This window comes from Rhipicephalus sanguineus, chromosome 11 (assembly GCF_013339695.2).
Source record: "Rhipicephalus sanguineus isolate Rsan-2018 chromosome 11, BIME_Rsan_1.4, whole genome shotgun sequence".
NCBI classification, from domain to species: Eukaryota; Metazoa; Arthropoda; class Arachnida; order Ixodida; family Ixodidae; genus Rhipicephalus; species Rhipicephalus sanguineus.
In genome coordinates, this window is record NC_051186.1 from 133133955 (window position 1) to 133154135 (window position 20181).

Genomic DNA, 20181 nt, shown 5'->3' on the forward strand with positions numbered 1-20181 from the left:
TAATAATTGTCGGAAGTTTGATGTCCTAAATCCACAATATGATTATGAGAGCCACTGTAGTGGAGGGCTCCAGAAATTTCTACCACCTGGGATTCTTTAACATGCACCTAAATTTAAGTACATGGGCCTCTACAATTTTGCCTCCACCAAAATGCGGCCAGGATTTGATTCCGCGGCCTTCGGGTCAGCAGATTGTAAAAAAAATAAACAAAACAAGCGTGGTGTGTAGATCATGCAGTGGGCAACTGTACCTGCAAAGTTCAAAATGGCTGCGTGGAGTGAAAACAGTCAAAACTTCAAACGCAAAGGCATGCATCCTTTTTTCTTGAGTTAGCTGTGCTTCGAGCTAGAGTCAAAGTCACGCGCACACATGCTGCTTGGAACATCACTGACCATGGCAAGTGAGCTTGGTTCATCATCCGCTGCCGAGTGCTCAATGCAGCCACTGGAAATGTGTCGCAGAGCAAAAATAGAAAGGAAAGAAAGGAAAGAGGCAGTGCTCATTGTGGAACATGACATACTCTATGAGGACGAAGGGAGGGTACGCTGCTTGTGAATGCTAGCCGAGACAAACGGGGAGTGCGTGCCTGTTGACAGCGGCTCTCCCCTCTTGGCAGCAAGGCAACAGCACAGTTCCGTTTCTTCCAACTCATCCAACAACAAGCTGACCAGGAAACTTTTTTTTTTTTTTCAAGAAAACACACCCAAGCGTGTGTTTACATGCTTTACAAGTTCATTAAACTCAGCACGGGGCTGCAACGTAACAAAAAACTGGGAGGACGCTTGAGCTTTGCTTTCAAGAGCAGAACATGATCGCGTAATCGGACAGTGTTCGTATCGCCTTCCCAATCGCTAGCCTGGCTTCACTTCTCGGTCGACACCTAAACTGTGCTGCAAGGAAAGCCATTCGCAACTTTCACGGCCTATAGGTGGCGCGACTGTACATACAACATGGCGGTCGTTGAGATTATCGGCCCGCTGCAGACGATTTAGGAACGTACTTTTTTGGCGAAGAGTTCAGTTCTTTGCGCTTCGGCTGCACTCCGATTTATGTTTTAGTGAAAGCAGGGTTGCGGTGACATATTATAATAAGTAAAGGAATGTCGGGTACGTGATTGGAACCTCATTAGGAAGATAAATATGCACACAATTGTAAATAAAGCCAACACACTAGTCGCGTTGCTTGCGGCGCTTAATCGCGCGTTGCAACCCCCGCTGTGTTGTTAGCACGATATGGTAGTAGTAGACTCAGTAAAGATGTCTCAGTAATATCAGAGACATTCTCGGAGACATGCTTTATCTCATTTCTGCTTGCATTGCATTCTGCCGCGTAGCTAGCTCAGCTCCCTTCAAAGCACGAAGTAATGTAAGTAAACGAAAAAAAAAAGATGTGTTGCCCTTCGAGACCGAAGCACAAGAACAACTTTAGGCATGTGCGATTATCGAAAATACTATTTTAGTGCGTTTTCTTGGTAAAAAAGAGAAAAAATAAACAGCGGAATGCCACAATAGGTCGACAAGCAGCGAATGAAACCAGCGCAAGACGCAATTTTCACGTTTAAGATGTGACGTTCCTGTTATCATCCTACGCTTTCTGTGTTTATGAGAAGTGCAATAAGTAACATTGTACGGGACAGGGACGAAAAAACAGCGCCATCAGCAAGTAATACCGAACAAAAAGAGCTGGCGATGTGAAGGTCACGGAGGCACTTCACAGCCACTTCAGATGTGGAATGGTGCGATAGACGCTTTGAAAGTGCACTTTTTATTATATTCTAGAGGCGGAACGCATTCCTTATCAGTTCTGGTACTGTCTGCACAGCGACTGTGTCGAGCGGAGGAACGAAGCGCGAGAAAGGTGATATGAGGTAGTAGACATATGCTCAAACACAAAATGGGATTCTACATACATTCATGGGCCTTGGTTATTTGCTTGCGAAGTTTAACCCGCTTAACCACTCACGGGCTTTCAAGGCGCTAATCTGAAGGGGCTTTTGCTTTGCCTCCCGCTGTACGCTGTGAGCACCGAGGCCCGCAGTAAAATCAGTTTCCTTTTACTTTTATTTTCCGTTCACATTGAGGAACCGAAAGTGTCATGTATCGAGACCGTGCACACCGTCGCAAAACGACCCCAAACGAGACAAAACAAGTGGCAACATTCGCTGACTCAAGCGGGTCCAACATTTCAATAATCTCAACAGAGCTTCCGGCGGCCACCACTCGGCGGCGCCATGGTACCTGGAAGTTGCGAATAGTGTGGACGCGCGCCGCCTTCTATATCCATGCATGTGGCACAATAGAACATGGAAAGCACACCCGTGGGTCCTTTGCGCCATCTTTTGGGTTTTCTGTCAAGCAGAAGAACCTCCGAGATGTGTGTACCACCAATGCTAAATGGTGTACAGTTAAACCTGCCTATAACAAACTTCCATACAACGAATTCCCCGATATTACGAAGATTTTCTACTCCCCACCATTACTCCATAGAAGCACATGTATTTGCGACCTCTATGTAACGAAGTGGCTGTGGGAGACACCCTTGATAAAACGAATTTTCGCCGCCGACAACCTATGGATTTTGCTCCGAATATTGTCACTTTGGCACAAGCAGGAGCCGCATGCATCTTCTGCAGTTGCCCTACTGATGAGAGCGTGAAGCGGCAGCATTGTGCGTGGCGTGCTCGAAACCCTGGCGGCTGTGAGGCGAGAGCAAGTGCTCGTTTGTGCGTACGGGTGTGCGTGAGGCGAAGCCTGTGCTCCTCGAGCCGGCTTTCTTGTCGCCGAGGGCGCGTGCGCAGGCGTGCCCATCCCCCCTCCCTCCCTCCAAACTTCATCCAGCCGCTCGCGGGTGCCACCGCGCTGGCTTTCTTTAAAAATAAAATTAAAAAGAAAAAAAGAAAACACAAATAAATAGAAAAGAAAAAGAAAATCGGTTTTTGCACTGGCAGCGCCATCCTTCGGTTGTTGCAGTAGTCTCCGAACTGCACTTTCTTAACGCGACACCAGGTGATGCCACTAAAAAAATTCTTGCTCCGCGTCGTCACGCTTCGAGTTTGCGCCGCATATTAGAGGGCAATCGCAGTTCTGGTTCGCTCTTCGTTTTCGACGCTGTGCACACGTGCGTGGTTTCACTGCACGTGCATGGAGCAGCCCCTGATGACGTGCAGCTTTTGTGATTTTTTTTAATGCCGACAACTGTTTCGTCACTACCGAGGAAATGTCAGCTTAGGCGCTGGTGGAAAATGTCCGCGACCATGGTGACGACGGATCTTTGGAGGTCGACTCGTGGCTGTCCTCGCGCGCTTTGCGTCTTGCGCCGCGTTGCGGGTTCGGGAGACCGTGGCCTCCGAGATTAGCTCCAGCAATGCAACGGCGCATTGTCGGAGCCAATCTCAGAGGCTGCAGCTAGACGATGACGGAGCAGCGTTGTATTGATGTGCTACGAACGTTCAGTATTGCCACCCCTCACAAACAAGCAATAGAGCAAATAACGCAGTTTTTTGCCGCTAAATAAATGTTTTGGGTGAGCTCTGCCTTCACTCCCTCTTGTGTTTAATTAGTGCGTTTCTGTTCCGAATTTTCGTGCTGAAACTGGATATAATGCAAACCTGTCTGTAACAAATTTTTTCGGGAATTTGTCAGTTTCGTTATATCCAGGTTTTTAACTGTATTTATAAATAGCTCACCGTTAGTATGCTGCAGGATGTATGCGTGATGGCTGAGTGGCTAAATGCATCGCGCCACAGAGCGAGGGATCGCAGGTTCAAATCCCCGAGCCCACTTGAACCGAAGATTTTTTATTATTTCATTATTTGTGTCTACCTCGAATATTCGCTCACGGAGAACGCTTCACTCAGAGTCAAAGACGCCGACACCAAAATTTCTGCGAAATGAGCTCTTCAACGCTATTGCGTTAAAATTTGCAATGGGCCATGGTGAGGTGACCATGAACAAAAGATTGTCACAAATTTAGCTGTCTTTCGGAGATAGTATCGCTGAACTCTAGGACAAATTACATGTTCCATCATAACTCCGCGATGAAAGAAAGGTGTGCGGTAATTGTACACTGCACACCTGTGCAGTCATTAGATGAACTTGCAATGTCGCACGAACTGATGCGAAACAACGGATTTAACAGTGGTTCCTCAACACAATCAATAATAACAACAGAAAAACTGAAAAACAGACACAAACCTTGTTCTTCCGGCCATCAATCTCGAAGAAGGAGTAGTTTCCCTTGCGGTATATCTCGTTACCCGGCGGATGCTTGAGCGTGCATTTGGCCTGAGTGAAGGAAATAAATAAAGAATTATGCATGCTTGTTCAGACCAGGCTGATCCCACTTTAGCAACACCACGATGTTATCGAAGCACACAGTACAGCATGCATGAGAGAAAATCGAAACCGTTTCAGATCCGTAGCAAAGAGAATGTTGCGTCAGTGAAAGGTCAATCTGGCTACGAGACCAAAAATATAAACTTTTTATCACCACGTGTCGTAGTGTAACATAGGCGAATCATCTGAATGATTCACAGCGCATATGTCTGTATGCCCAGAAGCGAGTTACATCTGGAGGTCCGCACATGTTATTGATTATGGCCTGGTTATATTTCCCATAAATACAATTAAGGCTTGATGGAAGGTGTGAGACTAAAAGCGAGGAACGCTCGACTGAGGTCTCGCGCATTTTACAGCAGGCAGCAGCAGGAAACATCATACACACTGCAATCGGATTAAAAAAAAAAGAAAGCTGGCTTATTTAGATTAGAACAAGAACAATGAGTGAAATGAATTTCCACGCATTTCATTTTGCAGCATATGCATTACACAAATCTATTAGGAAAGGATGTATACAAAGACGTACAAATCACGTTGCCACGCCAACGTGACTGGTACGTCTTTCTTCCTTACTGGTTCCTTGCTTCTTGTTTCCAAAATAAAATTTAGTTGACAGTCGGCGCAGGTACGGTACTCATGAATTGAAAAGCAAAGATTTAGGGTTAAGTAACACACATAATTTCGCTTCCAGAGCCTACAGTTCATGTCACATCAACGTAATTCTCACTCCAACACTTAAATCGGAGCCAAGATTACCTATAGTGGTCAGATTTGCAGCAGCACGACGTGGTTATCACAACAAATTGCCCACAGCGGTAATTATACTAAAAATATATGCTGCATTTCTATCCACGAGTACTGTACCACTGTGTATCTTTGTTTAGTGTCTTTTTGGAAGCACCGCAAAGACCAGTAAAATAAATAAAACTAGCCCAGTTTTTTATTTTAATAACATAGATAAGCTTTGCTAATCTAACATAAGGATTGCAGTTTTTTTTCCATCACTATCTGGAGATGAGGTGCACCCTTTGCACGGCATGGGTGGGCCATGTAGGCCCATTTTTTTCCCCAGGGTGCATAATCACCGTTATCTCCTTACACCAGAAAAAGGCAACACTATGCAAATTTTACTCACCAGATGTCGCTTGAGACAGGTTCGGGACTTGGTGTACTTTAGACAGAACTCACAGAGGTAAATGCACGAGTTGACTAGTTCCTGGAAAGGACAAAGGAACAAGAACGACAAATCACACTGAACTCTGGCGTTGAGTTCTAGAGGGGAAAATAACGTACTTCAGTTATGACGGCTTTCCAGAAAAACCAACAGGAGGGATATTTAAGCGTCATGTTTAAGGGGGGACACTGCTCCTTAAAGCTTTTTGAGATTCTTGATCGATTTTGATTTATGGAGGTTTTAAAACGTAAAAGACTATTTCATGAGCTTTTAGGGGAGCAAGATTTTTCCTAAATAGAGACATTTACAAAGTATATTGGCACACACAATAACCTGGAATCAGAACTGTATGCAGTACAACAGAAATATATGTTCCAAACCCATTTGAACAAGAGTTACGGTATGTCAAACATTTGTGAGTGAAGTCCCATCTAGACATTGACATTGAGAACTCGACAGTCATTAATTTCAATGATAACAGGTTCTTAAAATAAAAAAGAAAGGGTAAAACGAAGATCAAAGTTACGTCTATCAATGTCAAGCCAAAACCCCAGAACCTGAATGTCGGTGTGACACCAAGAGAATCAAAGCCCTTTTTCGTATTCTGGCCACACTGGTGGCTCGGTACAATTTTACGAAACTTGCTACGTTAGGTCGCTGGATCCCTTAGAGAACAATGCAATCAATTTTTACCAGTAACAGATTATGCATGCCCTAGCATATATTGTCTAAACCTATGTCACCACGGCAAGTTGATTCAGGAACTTCAAGGTGGCAATGTAACTTGTATATCCCGTTTTTGTGCGTTTTCTGGCTCTCGCAGCGAAAGCAGTGTTTTTAAAATAGCAGCATTGTAATCTATTAATATGTATAATAATAATTGCTGGGGGTTTAATGTCCCAAAACCACAGAGAGACACCGTAGTGCAGGACTCTGGAGATTTCGACCACGTGGGGCTCTTTAACGTGCACCTAGATCTAAGTACACGGGCCTCAAGCATCTTCGCCTCCATCAAAAATGTGGTCGCTGCGGCCGGGATTCGATCCTGCGACCTGCGGGTGAGCAGTCGAGCACCTTAACCGCTAGACCACTGTGGCGGGTAATCTATTAATACCAGTGAGCTAATCTTTCTCAGTTGAAATTGCAGCCAAAGATGCAGAAGAATAGACTGTTGGACGAGTTGGTATTTCATTATGAGAGAAACGACGCAAAAAACCTGGACAGAACAGCACAAGCGTATACTAACAACTGAAATTTTTATTGAAAACACGAAAAACATATAGGGAAAAAAAAAGAAACCATGTGTGCATGATTAAACAAAAAAGACCTAAATGTGCACATCAAGATACCCAATCTCTGCTTTTGAGTAATGCTTTGGAGGGCTTGGCGACGCAACTGTCTATGGCTTTGAAAATAAAATAAGTAGAGCTGTGCGAATAGCAAAATTTTGGGTGCGAATCGAATTCGAATAATAAAGATTGAGTGCGAATCGAATCGAATAATTTCGAATAATTTTCGAATATTTCTCAAACATTTTTCGAATAATTCGAAGTGAAATTACAGAAGTTGCAGAGAATCCCTAAGTATGTCATTGTGAGATAGCAACATGAAAGTGTTTCTTTTCGCTAGGTTGATGAAGCGCTGGTGGGGTCATATTTCATAGTTGTCTTTCTTATCAAGAATGAGGCAATGTAGAGGCCGAATTGTATTTATGTACATGATTTGGTGCAACCAAAGTGTTGCCGACAACTCTTTACACGTGATAGGCAAAGATGCCATTTCCTCAGCCTCTCCTCCTCTTTCAACTTCTGTGGAAGCCCAACTGATGTGGCGGACAAGAGTGTGCTCGCTTCAAGTCCGGAGTTCCAAATCTGCCTTGTAGATGTCGATATACAAGAACATCTGAAATACTGGATGCTAAAAAGCTTCGGCTTCCGATTTTTCGGACTTCCTGCCCAAATTTCAGGTCCAAAACAGCATTAATTGAGCCTCCAAATCTGCCACATCTTTCATCTCCGTATTGAAACCAGCGTTTTCTTGAGTTAATACATTTGCGACCGTAGCGGAGCTTGAAAGGCAGCTTTGCCGCAATACGGGGGTGTGATGAGGTGAAGCATATTGAAAATCTAGAGACCACTTCCAATCAGACGTTGACTGTCTCTTGCCCAAGTTCGACCGTAACGGAGCTTGAAAGGCAGCTTTGCCGCAATACGGGTGTATGATGAGGTAAAGCATATGGAAAATCTAGGGACCACTTCCAACCGGACTTTGTCTCTTGGCTAAGTTCGACCGTAAAGGAGCTTGAAAGGCAGCTTTGCCGCAATACGAGAGTGTAATGAGGTGAAGCATATTGAAAATTTGAAGGGGTCACTTTCAACCGGACGTTGACTGCATTTGTCTTTGGGAAGTTCGAATAGTTCGAATAGTAAAATTTCAGTGCGAATCGAATCGAATAGCAAACACTATTCGAAAAATATTCGAAATTTCGAATATTCGCACACCCCTAAAAATAAGCTTCAACAAGCTCCCAGGTCGTGTGCAAGAACTTTGGTTCCTTGGAAAACCGGGCTGCAATTCGATCACGGCAATGTAATGAGAGGTTTGTTGAAGGCTGTCCTTTCATCGACAACCTGTGGTCATTCACTGAGACAGCGGCCCATCTGCTCGATGTACTTGTTGCCACAAGAGAGAGAAACAGAATATACCCCTCCCTTACCACAGTCTGATAAGCCGTCCCTATGTTGGACTTAACACTCAAACTACTTCTGTGCAGTGCCCTCCACCTTTCTTTCGACAAAGATGCAGCGCTGCTCATCGTGAAACTTCAGTGTGCGTAAAAGACAAGGGAACAACTGAAGAATAACTGAAGCAGGCGCCGTCAAAAGTATGTGACGCCACGGCAAATGGTGCGGGAATTCCAAGGTGGTGTCGCCACCTGTATTTTCTTTTTGCGCATTTTCTCGCTTATTAAGCGTCTTCTCGCAGCAAGCGTGGTGTTTTTGGTATCGTGGAAGACTACTTTACTAATGCGAGAAAAATCGTTTTGCTTTTTAGTGTCCCTTTAAAGTATTACTTACCCAGACTAACTTAGACTAAGACTCACAGCCTGATATGAGTCTGAGTGAGTCTACTCATGAGTGAGTTTGCCGACCTATGGTTTGAACTGATTCACTATTTCATTTTAGCGTCCCTTTAGGCGCTCGTTTATACCCTACCCGGTGTACTCGTCTTGTGCGTGCCGACTGAAAGTCCACCATGAATAGTAACCAACTCGCCCAACTTTCAGTTCTACTGTAATGCAGCGCTGCGCGAAAGGAGCAGCCCTTCGACGTAGACGACTATAGTGCCGACCCACCTGTGGGTACGGTGAGAAGTACCAGGGCCTGATGCGGTTACGTCCCAGCTCGATCATCTCAATGTTCTTCATGCGTGTCACGATGTCGTCGTGGTGGGCCACCATGCTGCCCGTGGAGCGCGGGCAGGGTGTGGACGAGTCCTGGGAGTCCTGCGTGGCCACCGCCGAAGGCAGAGCCTTCGAAGCATAAACCCCCCGTGTCCAGTCTACCACACGATTGACCGCCTACAAGCAGGCTGCTTTCCCACCACCGTGAGAACGAAGATACGGAGCGTGCACTGATGGCTGTAGAGGCGCACGCATCAAGCAGCTGCCACCCTTCCAAGCACCCTCCACATGCTTTACAGTCAAACCAAACTACAACAAGCTTTCCATCGCAGCAAAGAATTTACCGCGAGCCGCCTATGGGAATTATGGAAAAAGCCTCCTAACGATGAATGATTTTTCTGGAGGTATCTCCACACCCACGTCTTTGTCTAAGGTGGGGTATCTCAAACTGCGTGGCCTTGGGGAACCCCAACAGCTTCTCCAGAGTGCCGCAAAACCCCTAGCTTTTTTTTTTTAAAAGTGATGTGCTTTTAGCACAAGAAACATGGGGAAAAGGGAGGGGATTACATCGATAAACTTGCATGATTGGCAATGGTCCACCAATACATCACTATGCTCTGATAAAGTTAGATGCTAGCACACAGGCACCAGTGGAATTACTCTTCATCCTAGAAGGCTTTTGCCATGTTTGCGACGTCGCACACCCATAGCATGAAGCCAAAACGAAACTACACTATGCTGTGACTGCTGCAGACAAAACTGCACTTGCTGTTGGTGCAAGCACAAATGGCAACAACACAGTCCCAAAGACTTGTGATCAATGCAATGTCATGTGCGGTGGTAAATGCAAGATTAAAAGCTATACAGCAACGTAAATAAACATGAAGTGTTTCGGTCACGATGGTGGTTCTGCTTTTCCAGTCACTCCCACATGATTCCCACTGACAAATATACTGTGTGGACGTGAACTTCACCGCTTTGTTTCGGTCAGCTACTACAGTCGAACCCGTTTATAACGAACTCGAAAGTGTGCCGAAAAGTGGTCGTTATATCAGTAGTTCATTATATATGGACTCGCCCTTAAAAACGTGCGCTTAGCGGCCAAGCCGTTTTTTTTTTCTTTGTGCACTTTTGTAAAGTGTTAACAACCCCTTCGGTGACAAGCTAAGCCTTTTTGCGTCGTGAAGCAACGCCTGCTGCGTGCTCACGAGTGAATTAACCGCCTTTGCAATGAGCTGACACCGTTTCACCGAAGCGTGGTACCGCGACGTAGAGCCGATCATCCCTGGCTAGTTGCGTGCAGCGCGTCGCCTACTCGGGTCGCGGAGTCACTGCCGGGCCGCTTGCTGTACGCCGTACGCGCGCGTTTGTACATTCTTCGTGCTTGCTTCACTCCGGACCGTGCACGGGTGCGGCGACTAGCCTCTTCGTTCAACACGGCGAAAACAAGCATTTTCCAAGCAACGCGCACTCTACGTCTTCGCGATGCTCTCGCGGCCATGCACGACGATGCGCGGAGCACTTGAGTTGTCACCTAGTCAAACACGCAGTTTCTCGGTGCCCGCGCCGCTCAACAACAGCGAGCTACTTTCGTTTCTACAAAGCGACGCGCACTTTAAAGCGGTCTCGCACGACGCGGCGGTGGCGGTGAACTTGCGAACGGCAGCATGGCTACCGCCATCAATCCGCAGTGTACGGTGTACGTCACACGCGCAGCCGAGCAGATATCTACAGATGACTGTGATGGCACGTTCATCGACGGCCGCCACCTCACCTTCGTTCTTTTCTGATGCTTATCCGTGAAGCCATCGCCGCAATCGCGCGGAAGTTGTAATCACCGATCGACCGGTCTCTGCCGTTACTGAAAAGACGGACGACTTTTCGTGGCACATTGTGGCGTCGACGAGTTTAGGGACGCAGTGAACCTTTTTGCGATGGAAAGTTATCGCTGTTATGCCTTCTTGCGTTCCAAGGCATTGTTTGGTTCATCGCAGGCTGCAGAGAACGGCGTCAGGAAAGGTTACCGTGCGAAAGCTGACCGCAAGGCTTCATGCTGCCTACTATTTTTTTTCCCCCTCACTGCCATTCTACCACTGAAGAAACGCTTGGAAAATGAGCGACCTCGCTCGCAGCGTCCGAAATCTGCGTGCGGTGCTCGCCGATCTGGCATATCTTAGTCGCAAGTAAACTGGAGCGGGGCACGCGCGAGCGCGCGCCCCTGTCACGCTTTAGAAGGCATGTTTTAACTTTTTTTTTGCTTCGTATGCGCCATATTTTTACCGCGAGCGTGTCTGAAGTGTTCGTTGTAAAAGTAGGAGGCTTTGAAAAATGTTCGCTATATCTGGACGCAGCTTCAATGGTTAGCATAGGAAAATCGTAAGTGCACCCAAATATGGTCGTTATAACCGATAGATCGTTATATGTGGGATCGTTATAAGTGGGTTCGACTGTAGTACTGCCTTTGTGTTGCACACTTGTGGTACTGTGAGCTCCGTGGGTTGTCCGTATTACAGTAGAACCCCGCTGTTACGTTCCTCACAGCTGCGTTTTCCCGGCTGTTACGTCGTTTTCCGCCGGTCCCGGCATAGCTCCCATAGGATACAATGTATTGGGAACCCCGCTGTTACATCGTAACTGTCGGACCGTTCCCGTATGATACGTCGCGAAGTGCACTCGGAGCCGACCGAGTGACTACCAAAGAGAGCCGCCATGGTGCATTTTCACACAGCTTGGCCTCGTTTGACCGTAATATTAGCCGCATGAGAGGCGCAAGCAACAGAATCTTTCAAATGATGCAAACAAAAGCATGGCCTTCGAGATTCAAATTGCAAAGATGGCGTCTATGACGTCACTGCTCGCGAAAGCAAGGCCTTCGAGATTGGCATTTACTATTGACAAAAGCATAGCCTTTGAGATTTGTATTGCACAAACATGGCGTGTATGACGTAATTGCATGCGAAAGCAAGGCCTTCGAGATTGGCATTCACTTCTGCCATTGCGTTGGCGTAGACTCATCATCATCGTTATTTGTCGGAGAGCGGGAGGAGTTCGAGCTGGTTGGAGCTCGCACGGTCGTGCGTGCGGTTCGCGGTCGGACTCGCTGCGCCGGTCGTGATTGCGTGTGCTTAGTTCTTTCATGCCTACAGCTGTTGGTGTTAAAAAAATCACATACGTTGATTACATTTCTGTGGATGAGGCCGTCCTAAGCTCCGCGTTTCTATTCAATGACTAGATCGCGGCTGAGCGCGCCAATTTTCGTGCTGCTCGTAAGAATTGAAATAAAATTCTGTACCACTAAATATTTTGCCGTTTTTCCTGTTTTTCGGCTCTTACGTTTCCCGTCTCTTACGTTTATTTCCTACGGTCCCTTCAAAAACGTATCAGCGGGGTTCTACTGTAGTAGGGGTGGGGCCAGATACATCCAAACTGACGACAGTTTGATACCTATAAACCAGGCACACGGCTTGCAGGGATCAGAGGACGGCAACTCTAAATTATCACATTTTCTGAACTTAAGAGGGTTGATTTAAGGCGGGACACTGCTCTTAAAATTTTTTTCTCATTTCTTGATAGATTTTGATGATACTTGGCGAGCGTATGTATATTTGTGCGCTTATTTCAAATATGCAATTACTTTTCTAGTTATTTCATATGCCTTTTGGGGAGGCAGATTTTTTTTCAACAAAGAGAGTTACAAAGTAAATCAGCATATCACAATAACCTGTAATCAGAACTGAGTGCAACGAAACAAAAATAGATGTTTTAAGCCCATTAGAACAAAAGTTACAATATGTTAAACATTCATGAGTGCGTCAATTTCAAGGTGCGATTTCCTTCGCGAATGTTCAACATATCATAACTTTTGTTCTAATGGGCTTAGAACATCAGTTTTTGTTTCATTGCACTCAGTTCTGATTACAGGTTATTGTGATATGCTGATATACTTTGTAACTGTCTCTGTTAAAAAAAAATCTGCCTCCCCAAAAGGCACATGAAATATATTGTATTTTAAAAACTATCGGTTATAATAGAAAAATAATTGCATATTTGAAATCAGCACACAAATATACATAAACTCACCAAGTATAATCAAAATCGATCAAGAAATGAGAAAAAAAATTTTAAGAGCAGTGTCCCCCCTTAATGATAAAAAGAGGAACACCGAACAGAAAAGTGGTCAACGTTCCTCTTTTGCTTTTTATGCTGCTTCCCAACCAAATGGGTTTCTGTCTAAACCTCAACTTCAGGGTCCATTTAACGAGGCTTGTTTTTCGTCATTTGTGTGGCCTATTTGTGTGTATCCAAACAGAATAACTGCTCAAATGGAACAACTGCCTCTAACTTGATTGGTTTCACACTTGAATTCTGCGCCCCTGTTCATCACTCTGCAAACGAAACGTATTTTCCCGGTCCCTTTGAGTTCCATTTAACAAGAGTACTGTATATATGAAATTTCACACCTCGACGATTTTTTTTACTCACGTTCATCAATCAATCTTGTTGTAGCAAGATTTGACTGCACAATTAGTTAGAAAGGAAAGCAAAAGTGTAGTAGCTAGTATTTTGGCATAGGTTTTTTAATGCAAAAAGGAGAATCAGAGCAAGTCAAATAGAACATGACCTTGATTTGTGACTTCGCACTGCCCAGGAGTGCCCAGGGATGTCTGCACAGTGGTACAAGGGTTGCAGTATGCAGCTTCTCATACGGTCCCTGGGCAGTCCGGGATCACTAATCAAGGTGATGGAGCGCCGAGAAAATGATAATTAGTGATTTATAAGACGATATAAGTGAATGGGTGCCAGGTGTGGGTGTGCAGCAGCTCAAGGCAGCAGAAAATCAGGATGACAGAGACAAGGAAATGTGCATGTGCATGCAAGGTTATGCTGACAGGGATAGCGGGAGATGCATGCATGCGCAATCAACGACAGCTGTACTTGCGGTCAAATACACTTTCAGTGGCCATCAAGCGCTAATACACTGTACAACCAATTGACGCGTGTTTGCATCAAAGTATGACAAAGACTCACCTCGTTTTCGGTGGGAAGACACTTCCTCTTCCTTCCTGCTGCTTTCTTCGGGGGGGCCCCATTCTGCACAAACAAAACAAATGAAATTAAAAAAAGGAAACAATGAAAACAGTGTTAGAACGAACTTAAATGACAATAATGCTTATTTCATTTTCATAACATTTAAAGGGCCCCTAAACCCCCTCCTACATTTTCCCAAACATTTCAAGTAAACAAGCGCATCGCGTGCAGAATGCCGTCGCGATCAACGATGCCACACGCCGCAGCGCTACAGGTCGCGGGCGCGCCACAATTTCGAAAAAACAATAGCTTCTCCTTTCCGGTCCCCGCCATTCCCGCCACTGGCATGTGTGACATCACCAGTGAAACTATGACGTTATCAGTTTCGATGCTTGCGATTGGCCGAACGACAACTGACGACTTCCGGTTACTCTGCAAACAGCTGTTCGTGCGCACCTTGCTGTTCTTGGTCGTGTTGCCGCTTGCGAATCGACATCTGCGGCCCGTAAGGGCCCGCTCACGCTAGCGGCAAGCCTGCCGCAACAGCGCGGTGCCGCAGAACGTCGGCCGTCGCCGCACGCGCGACAGCAGTCCAACTTGCACGGCAAGCTACGCCGGCAAGCCTCCGAAAAATATGGCCGCAGTGCCAAAAGCGGTTGTCGTCCACCTCGAGTCTATCAAGTGGCCGCCGTGTGCTCTGTAGCGTGTAAGCTCCGAACTGATGCTTCCATTTGCTTTAGATTCTTGTCCTTAGCTTCGACAGCAAAGTATTCGTACCGATTCAGCCCCGTTTTGGAGAGCCATACTCAAATAATTGATGCTGTAGGCTTAGCGAGTCGAGAAGGGCGCTTCCGAATGCTCGGAGGACATAGATTACGCGTTTGTTAGCTGTTTCTAATCCTCCATAGCTGGCGCCACTTGACCTGGCGCCAGCTTGGGGACATTTTATTTGGTTTTACGCGACACTTTCTTTAATGCCGGACAGACTAAAACGCAACCGCCAAGTCGCTAGCGTAATTACACATCCACGCCTTGCGGTTTGATGAGCTCCGTGAACTCATCTCGAGCCGAGGTGGTCTGGCACGGCGTGTCCCCGTACGGGTCCCATCACGTTGGCGATCCTTTGAAGGCGTGCGCGCAACACAGGGACCATACCGGCACGATTCGTAGGGGTACGGGCCGGCACGGCAGCAACAGCGGTTAGTCAACGAACAGTGCACCCAGATACCACACAGAGTTGACGGCGAGCTGGAGCGTCGGAGTCGCCGGAGTCGCGGCAACCGGAAGTAGACGCTGTCTTGAACAGCGCGTCAGCGGTGACGTATGCCATGCGAGATGAGGAGGGGCATTCAGCGAGGAGGGCAAAGCGGTTTTGGAAGAGGGTAACATAGGAAAGAGGGAAAGAAGCGATCGTCGCGTTTCGATCATCAAACGCGTGTAACTCCGCTATTACGGCACCGTTTCGAAAAATTCTCACGGCTACGTGTTCGTTGTAAACTCGAGCACAAGTTCCTCACCTCATCTAAATTTCGACCGCTGGGTGGTTTAGGGGCCCTTTAAGTCGTTTATCTTTTTGAACGAGAAATGCTTTTTAAAGAGCCCATCTTTCATGCTTTTTTTTCAGTCAGACTATAGCTTGTCATGGTGGTATAAATTGCTACTGTGGCCGAAATATCAATCTAATAATGTGAGAAACTTGGTCAGTACTTGCAGCAATGCCTGTATGCTACAAAAACAGCATTTTTCAAAAAGTTTATCGTTAAAGAGACACTAAAGTGAAACAATAAATCAGGTTATACTGATAAACCATACTTTCAAAACTTCACTGTCGTTAATTTCACCATCGTACTAGGTTTATTAATGGAAAAAAAAGAAAAAACAAGGTCCAAGGTTCATTCTTAAGGGGAGATGCGGGTCGAAAAACACGAGTTTTCTGAAAAATTATCGATTTTTTGTTTTCGCCTGTTTTGTTAAGATTAGTATCTCTACTGTTCTGAAAAAAAAAATCAATGTCGAGACTCAACTGGAAATGCTCTAAAATTGCGTCTAAAGAGCACAAGGTGGCTGTCAAAAGGCCGAAAGTGTGTCATCTTCGAGCACCTTGCCGCTGATAATGCGCCGCCGCTCACCATTGTCGACCGCATGAGGCGAAGAGCCGAGCCTCACTCTTCAAATAACAACGGTTTCCCGCGCTGCTGCAGCGCAAGAAATAATAAAGAGAAGCACGCTTTTGCCGCCTTCTTCGAGCGCCGCGACTGGCTTTAAATCACGTGGTACGGATCGGGAGCCGCCATTGGCCGCTGCGCGCCTGTGTGTGCTGTGAAGCCTACTTGCAAGATCCGTGTCTCGTCGAGCAGCGCAGCTGAACAACGCTTTTCTCGAGTGCTTATCCGTTATTGATGAAGAAAGCCGTAGGAAGCGTGGTCACCGGCCTGTGAAGTTTCACGCGACGCACAAATTTCGAGGACGCCGGCGCAAATCAAAGCCGAACACTCAAACCACGAAAAGATCGTCTGCTGCCGCAAGGCGTAGTGGCAGTGACGCCGATGCGTCCGACCAGTTTGCCGCGGCATTCGAATATGTGAGTGCCTCCCAGAAAAAGATCGGACTCTTCGAAGACGAAGAAAAATCGCAGGACGACGAGTCTTCGTTGATTGCTGATATGACAGCACTGAACATGTTGGTTTAATCGAGGGCACTCCAGTTTTGAATGTGTTCTGGAAGAGCTTGGCGTGCTCCCGTCTCATGATCTGGTTGCTCTTGGCACATCACGGGACAGCACACGCCAGAAAAAAATGTCTCAAAAACTAAAAGGAGAAGAAAGGGCCCGTCGGCGTGCGCTGAAGAAAAAATCTCTTGTCGAGGAGTCAGCTCGAAAGAGCCGTGAGGGCCAAACCTATGGTGCTGGCGCATTTTAATGGCAGTGGCCATTACAAGGAGGATTGTTCTTTCTTGTGTACAAATTTCGTTGCATTCAATGACATCTTTGATAAATAAACATGCAATTTTGACTTTAAAACTCGTTTTTCTCAAAACACAAATTTTGCCATTTTTGTCAATGTGCCCCTCCTTTTTCGGGTACTTCTGGTGCTCAGATCTGCATGAAATTTTTCCCAAAGTTTTTCCAAAGTACGAGAAATGCAATTATCTTGTTTAAGTTTCGATATTCTTATTATAAAATAAAAAAAAGTTATGTAAACTTTTACTAGGGTAGGAGAAATATGAACTTCCAACGTTAAAATTTTTCACGTCTAGTACATATTTTGTACGGACTTCCTAATTAGTTATTTGCATTCCGCACTTTATTTGAAACATTATGAACTATCAATTGTAAAAAATTATTGAAGTTTAGGTCTGAAAAGAGGGGGGGCCAAATGCTTCAGTTTTTCACTTTGTCATGTTGCAGAACTAAAAGTATGCAACTTGCAAGAAAACTAATTATATATTTGAAATCAGCATAAAAAGTTCTATAAGCAGCTCAAGTTTCATTGCTCTAGGGTGAATATTAAAGAAAAAGTGTCTTCGAGTAGCATCTCCCCTTAAATTTCGTGCTGAAATCTCCCGACATGACATCGCAGATTTCAAAGTGTTTTTTTCGTATTTTGGTGACACTGTTCAACGAAATTTCCTGACAATTGGTATGTCACATCCTCGGAGGACTATGCACTTCATTTTTACTGACTGGGATCTACGCAGGCACTAGCAGGCGCCTTGAAAATCTACGACGTCACGGCAATTGGTGTGGAAACTTGAAGGTGGCATCGTCACCTGCATTTTCTTTTTGCGCATTTTCCCACTTACCACCAAGCGTCTTCTTGTGGAAAGCGTTGCGATTTTCGTACTGTGAAAGAGTAATTTACTAATAAGAGAGAAATAGTTTTTCTCTTTAGGGTCCCTTTAAATGATTTTTCGTCTCATAAGACCACTGTCTTCCCCCTTAAAGGGGCCCTGCGATGCTTTTGTGACTGCCTTATTTAGTGCTGGAATGCGTGTAGTAATGAATGCCGAGATGAATGCAAAAGGAATTATGAAAATTGGTGCACGAAAACTGATGTTATTAGTTTTCAAAGTTCAAAACTCGAGCAGACGACGACAAAAAACATTCCCTTTTGCATTTCACTCTCCCACTGACACCAAAGGCAGTCTCCAATCACTATGCGCCTCTGACAGAGACACACCGGAAGTCTTGCCTCATGGTGGCCTTCACACAGTGCCTTGCCATCGCTCTTTTTGACGGTGTTGCAACCACGTGCATCGCCTAGCAGACGGTCCCATGGTTTGCCGTGTAGTGCACACAATGAGTCTGGATGCTCTAACAAACCTTGAGCTCGGGCTCTTGCAACGTAGCAATGCCCTGCATGTAGTGCCATACCCGGACATGCCATTGCAAACTGAAAGTGCGTCGCCGAGCTCCGTGCAATGCAAAGATGGCTCCGAGGGCCTGGACAAAACTCTACCGCCTGGTGACACAGAAGGCATCGGTTGGTAAACATTTAGAATTTTTCTTTTTTCGTTGACAGCATTGTGCCTAACTGAGCATTGCGTGTTTCACAGGTGCTAGTGTGGCCAATGTCGCCCAATGCTGCAAAAGGCAAAATGCGGAAGAGTATTGTTTGATTACCACTCCCACTAGTTCCACAGCACACCTAGCGTCGTGCCTGTTGTTTTGAAAATACATTAGTTAGAAACTGAAATTATTTGTTTCTGAGCAAGCATAAAAAGGGGTTAGTCTTTTTAGGGCTCAGTAATATGACCTAGTTACCACCAGATGAATATTACACGGTACTTGTTGTGTCAAGCCAATCAAAACGCACAGCCTTTGTCATCACTGCCACATGACGAAACGTCACTTCCCATAACAAAAATAGCCGATGTGTATCGCTGTAGTCTGAAATCAAGGTAGTTATCCAGTGAAATAAAATGATAACGGCTTCGTTTTTGGCATTGCCACCTGTGCAGCAATGTCGACACGTTCTACAGTACCAGAACAAGTGTTTCCTTTAATGAACAGGCGAGAGACATATGCTTGTGTACCGAGGCGGCTATTGTGCCAGTGCAGACATGCTTCAGAGCAGTGAACCCTCTTCTTTCAATCTGCCCACAACCTTCAACATCATCCACCACTATCAGTCAGTGACAGGTGTCTTGGGCTCCCGACACGTTGCCGTCACCACAGTATACATACAAAACCCTTCCCGCTCACCTCTTTGACTGCTTTGCTCACTTCGGATGTCCTAGCCTTTTTGCTCCAAACCTCAGAGTTCTGTGCACAGGGAGGAAGCAGAGTAAAGCAGGTGATCAGACAGGTGGTAAGGCAGACAATACGCAGACAGCAGAATGGTAAGGATGCCAGCCATGACAGGAAGGCAAGCCACCAAGTAGGCAGCATCCAAACGTCAGGGCACAGCACGCAACTACAGTCGAGTCCACTTATAACAATATTGAGGTGCCATGAAAATATCATTGTTATAACCGATTATTGTTATAAGCGGGTTATGCCGAAAATGACAAAGAAAACATGACAAACAAGAGCATTTAATGAGGGGAACATGATAAATAAGAGCACTTAATGAGGGGGAAGCTGCTTACACTTTTCACTTTTTAGCAGGTAGAAAACCGTAAGCAGTCAGCTTCAACTGCTTACTGGCCATCTTATTGACATCTTTTTGCAAAGCGTCCAACTGCTGCGCGTGGCCGAGCGGAAGGTTTTTTAGCAAACACAAAATCGCGCAGGGAGTCGATCATTTGCAACGTCCGCGCGTGCCGGGACAGGAGGATCGAGGCGACAGTGACCACAGAACAGGAACAATGACAACAGGCAAGGAAAACGACGCTGGTAAGCACCAGATTCGGAACACGTGCAAATGGCGGAGCTGGAGACGTGGCCAAATTAGCGAAGAATAGGGGAGGTCGTCACAGTGCACACAGTGCTGCTGCTGCGAGGGCTTAGGCGCCCCGGTGCTTTTTCTACTGGCGGAGCACCCTCAGAATGGACTGCCCCACTGCCCGTAGAGGTGCCCATCCGGTCCTCCTCCCCCTCCTCCGCGTCGCCGCAGCAGGCGAAAGCAGCGGTGGCATGCGAGCCTCTTCGGCGCGCACTCGCCGCGTGCGAGGCCAAGTGCGCTATCGCCTGGCTGCCGCGCATATGCTCTCATGCCCGTTTGCGTAATAGGCGGGGTTGGGGTGGCATTGTCGCAGCGTTTTTGCATTTTTGTTTCGTTCAGGGTTGGTTCAAGTG

The 20181-nt window shown here is 46.1% G+C and overlaps 1 protein-coding gene across 4 annotated transcripts in view; it reads right to left on the bottom strand.

Annotated features, from left to right (window-relative positions):
* LOC119374538 (histone acetyltransferase KAT5) overlaps nucleotides 1-20181 on the bottom strand; it is a 59136-nt gene that overhangs the window by 26950 nt on the left and 12005 nt on the right. For 3 of the 4 annotated variants that reach the window (XM_037644678.2, XM_037644676.2, XM_037644679.2), the window contains 5 exons: nucleotides 19147-19206; nucleotides 13944-14006; nucleotides 8868-9044; nucleotides 5474-5554; nucleotides 4195-4284 (listed from right to left, as the gene is read on the bottom strand). In XM_037644678.2, the coding sequence (XP_037500606.1) occupies nucleotides 4195-4284; nucleotides 5474-5554; nucleotides 8868-9044; nucleotides 13944-14006; nucleotides 19147-19206 (471 nt within the window). The remainder of the gene's footprint in view (nucleotides 1-4194; nucleotides 4285-5473; nucleotides 5555-8867; nucleotides 9045-13943; nucleotides 14007-19146; nucleotides 19207-20181) is intronic. The other variant, XM_037644677.2, reaches the window with a different exon arrangement.